Source organism: Ursus maritimus, unplaced genomic scaffold (genome assembly GCF_017311325.1).
Source record: "Ursus maritimus isolate PB19 unplaced genomic scaffold, ASM1731132v1 scaffold_25, whole genome shotgun sequence".
NCBI lineage: Eukaryota > Metazoa > Chordata > Mammalia > Carnivora > Ursidae > Ursus > Ursus maritimus.
In genome coordinates this window covers 89,009-91,746 of record NW_024425008.1, presented here as the reverse complement: position 1 = coordinate 91,746, position 2,738 = coordinate 89,009, and the positions used below count along the sequence as shown (strand labels likewise).

At 70.1% G+C, this 2,738-nt stretch overlaps 2 protein-coding genes across 2 annotated transcripts in view; one reads left to right on the top strand and one right to left on the bottom strand.

Moving 5' to 3' along the window:
• Positions 1–1,686, top strand: part of LOC121105169 (transmembrane protein 121-like) — a 26,442-nt gene extending 24,756 nt beyond the window's left edge. The window contains exon 2 of the mRNA XM_040641236.1: positions 512–1,686. Within this exon, the coding sequence (XP_040497170.1) occupies positions 667–1,686 (1,020 nt within the window). The 5' untranslated portion in view covers positions 512–666. The remainder of the gene's footprint in view (positions 1–511) is intronic.
• TMEM121 (transmembrane protein 121) overlaps positions 1,654–2,738 on the bottom strand; it is a 4,070-nt gene continuing 2,985 nt past the window's right edge. The window contains exon 2 of the mRNA XM_040641235.1: positions 1,654–2,736. Within this exon, the coding sequence (XP_040497169.1) occupies positions 1,978–2,736 (759 nt within the window). The 3' untranslated portion in view covers positions 1,654–1,977. The remainder of the gene's footprint in view (positions 2,737–2,738) is intronic.

Sequence of the window (2,738 nt, the reverse complement as noted above, 5' to 3'; positions counted from 1 at the left end):
AGGGAGGCTTGTGAGAGAGGGTCCTCAGTCCTGGACCAGAAAACATGCCGGGAGCGCGGCCGCCGCGCCGGGGATGGGGCCTGGGCCTCCGCGGGCCTCCGGCGCTCCCCGAGCGAGCGCGCAGAGCGGAGGCCGCGGGCCCGACTCCCCGCTTAAGCAAGGCGCCCGGGGAGGGGGAAAGGACGCCGGAGGGCCGGCGGCGTGGGCCCAGCAGGGACAAACCACCGGGGCCCCGGGACGCGCGCGGCGGCGAGAAACCACTTCCGTTCCATTTCCTTCCTGGCGGCGCGGGAACCAGGTCTCGGGTCTCAGGTGGGGCTGCAGCGCCCCCTGGAGGCCCTGCTCCCCCTCCCGCTCCCGGTCCCCCGCGCGCTTCGGCGCGTGCGTGCCACAGAGGCCCCGGGCGCCCGCCGAGGGGACAGCGCCCCGCGCAGGAAGCACGTAGCGGGGGCCCGGGAGGGCGGAGGCTGCCCCCGCACTGCGTCCTTACTGTCCCCTCTGGTCTCCCCAGGTTCCGAGCTCGGCAGTCGGCAGCAGTGGCGCCCTCAGAGCGGCTGGACAGGCCACGTCGCGCCATGCCCGCGGGCTGAGCGCCGCCGCCGCAGGGCCTCGTCCCGCCTCGCGTGGGGGCCAGGTGAGCCCAGGCCGGGGTCCCGGCGGCCGACCATGGTGCTGCCGCCCCCGGACCGGCGCCACGTGTGCCTGACCACGCTGGTGATCATGGGCAGCATGGCGGTCATGGACGCGTACCTGGTGGAGCAGAACCAGGGCCCGCGCAAGATCGGTGTGTGCATCATCGTGCTGGTGGGCGACGTGTGCTTCCTGCTGGTGCTGCGCTACGTGGCCGTGTGGGTGGGCGCCGAGGTGCGCACCGCCAAACGCGGCTACGCCATGATCCTTTGGTTCCTCTACATCTTCGTGCTGGAGATCAAACTCTACTTCATTTTCCAGAACTACAAGGCGGCTCGGCGAGGCGCGGCCGACCCGGTGGCGCGCAAGGCGCTGACGTTGCTGCTGTCGGTGTGCGTGCCCGGGCTCTTCCTGCTGCTCGTGGCGCTCGACCGCATGGAGTACGTGCGCACGTTCCGCAAGCGCGAGGACCTGCGCGGCCGCCTCTTCTGGGTGGCGCTGGACCTCCTGGACCTGCTGGACATGCAGGCCAATCTGTGGGAGCCGCCGCGCACCGGGCTGCCGCTGTGGGCCGAGGGCCTCACTTTCTTCTACTGCTACATGCTGCTGCTGGTGCTGCCGTGCGTGGCGCTCAGCGAGGTCAGCATGCAGGGCGAGCACATCGCGCCGCAGAAGATGATGCTCTACCCCGTGCTCAGCCTCGCCACCGTCAACATCCCACCTCCACCTCCCACCCCACCTCCCACCCCTGACGCTGAGGAGAGAACCCGGGGCTCGGGTCAATTCTGGCCCTCAGGTGTGCACGCGCTTACGTGGTTAAGATACCCCAGGAAGCCCAGAGTCCGCGTTCTGGCACCTGTGCGGGTGGGGACGGTGAACTGGGACAGGGTCTCTGTGACAGCGCAGCAATGGTCGCGCAGCCAGGAGCTGGCCCAGACCCCTCGCCGCTGCCGCCCCCACGTCCCCCTCCCACCCAGTCCGGCTGTCAGAAACAGGCTCAGGAAACACGCAGGGCACGGCGGCTTTGGATACAAAACTGTAAACACGAGTCTTTAAAATGAGAGGCCTCCTTGGCCCCAAACTCTGAGCCAGAGGCCCCCACCAAGGGACCCCGAGGGACGGGACCTCCGCCCGCTCTGTTCTCCCTTCCCCCCACCAGGCCCCCACAGGAGGGGTGCGCCCAGGCCAAGCACACACGGGCCCACGCACTGGGGCGGCCGCGCGCTGGGGGAGCGGGGCTGCGAGTCCACGGTCCGAGGGATTCCTGAGATGAAGAAGTGGCCGCGGCCCCCGGGCCCTGTGGGGAGCCCGCCCCCACTCCATCCCATGCAAGCCTCGCGGGCACTGTCACGTGCCCAGGGCGTCACGCGTGGGCGAGGGCCCGTGGGGGCGGCCGGGCGGGCCGTGCAGCGGTGGGGGCGGTGGCACGGAGTTGCGCTGCGGGGGCGGCGGCTGCAGCTCCAGCGCCAGCGCAGGCGGCGGGAAGTCGCGCACCTGGCGGCGGTACTCGAGGAACGTGCAGGCCTTGGTGGCCAGCGCCACCACGTTCTTGCCCACGAAGATGGCCGAGACGCGGCTGTCGCGGAAGAGCGCCATGTTGGCGGCCCGCGCCAGCACAGCCACCACGTTGACGGTGGCGAGGCTGAGCACGGGGTAGAGCATCATCTTCTGCGGCGCGATGTGCTCGCCCTGCATGCTGACCTCGCTGAGCGCCACGCACGGCAGCACCAGCAGCAGCATGTAGCAGTAGAAGAAAGTGAGGCCCTCGGCCCACAGCGGCAGCCCGGTGCGCGGCGGCTCCCACAGATTGGCCTGCATGTCCAGCAGGTCCAGGAGGTCCAGCGCCACCCAGAAGAGGCGGCCGCGCAGGTCCTCGCGCTTGCGGAACGTGCGCACGTACTCCATGCGGTCGAGCGCCACGAGCAGCAGGAAGAGCCCGGGCACGCACACCGACAGCAGCAACGTCAGCGCCTTGCGCGCCACCGGGTCGGCCGCGCCTCGCCGAGCCGCCTTGTAGTTCTGGAAAATGAAGTAGAGTTTGATCTCCAGCACGAAGATGTAGAGGAACCAAAGGATCATGGCGTAGCCGCGTTTGGCGGTGCGCACCT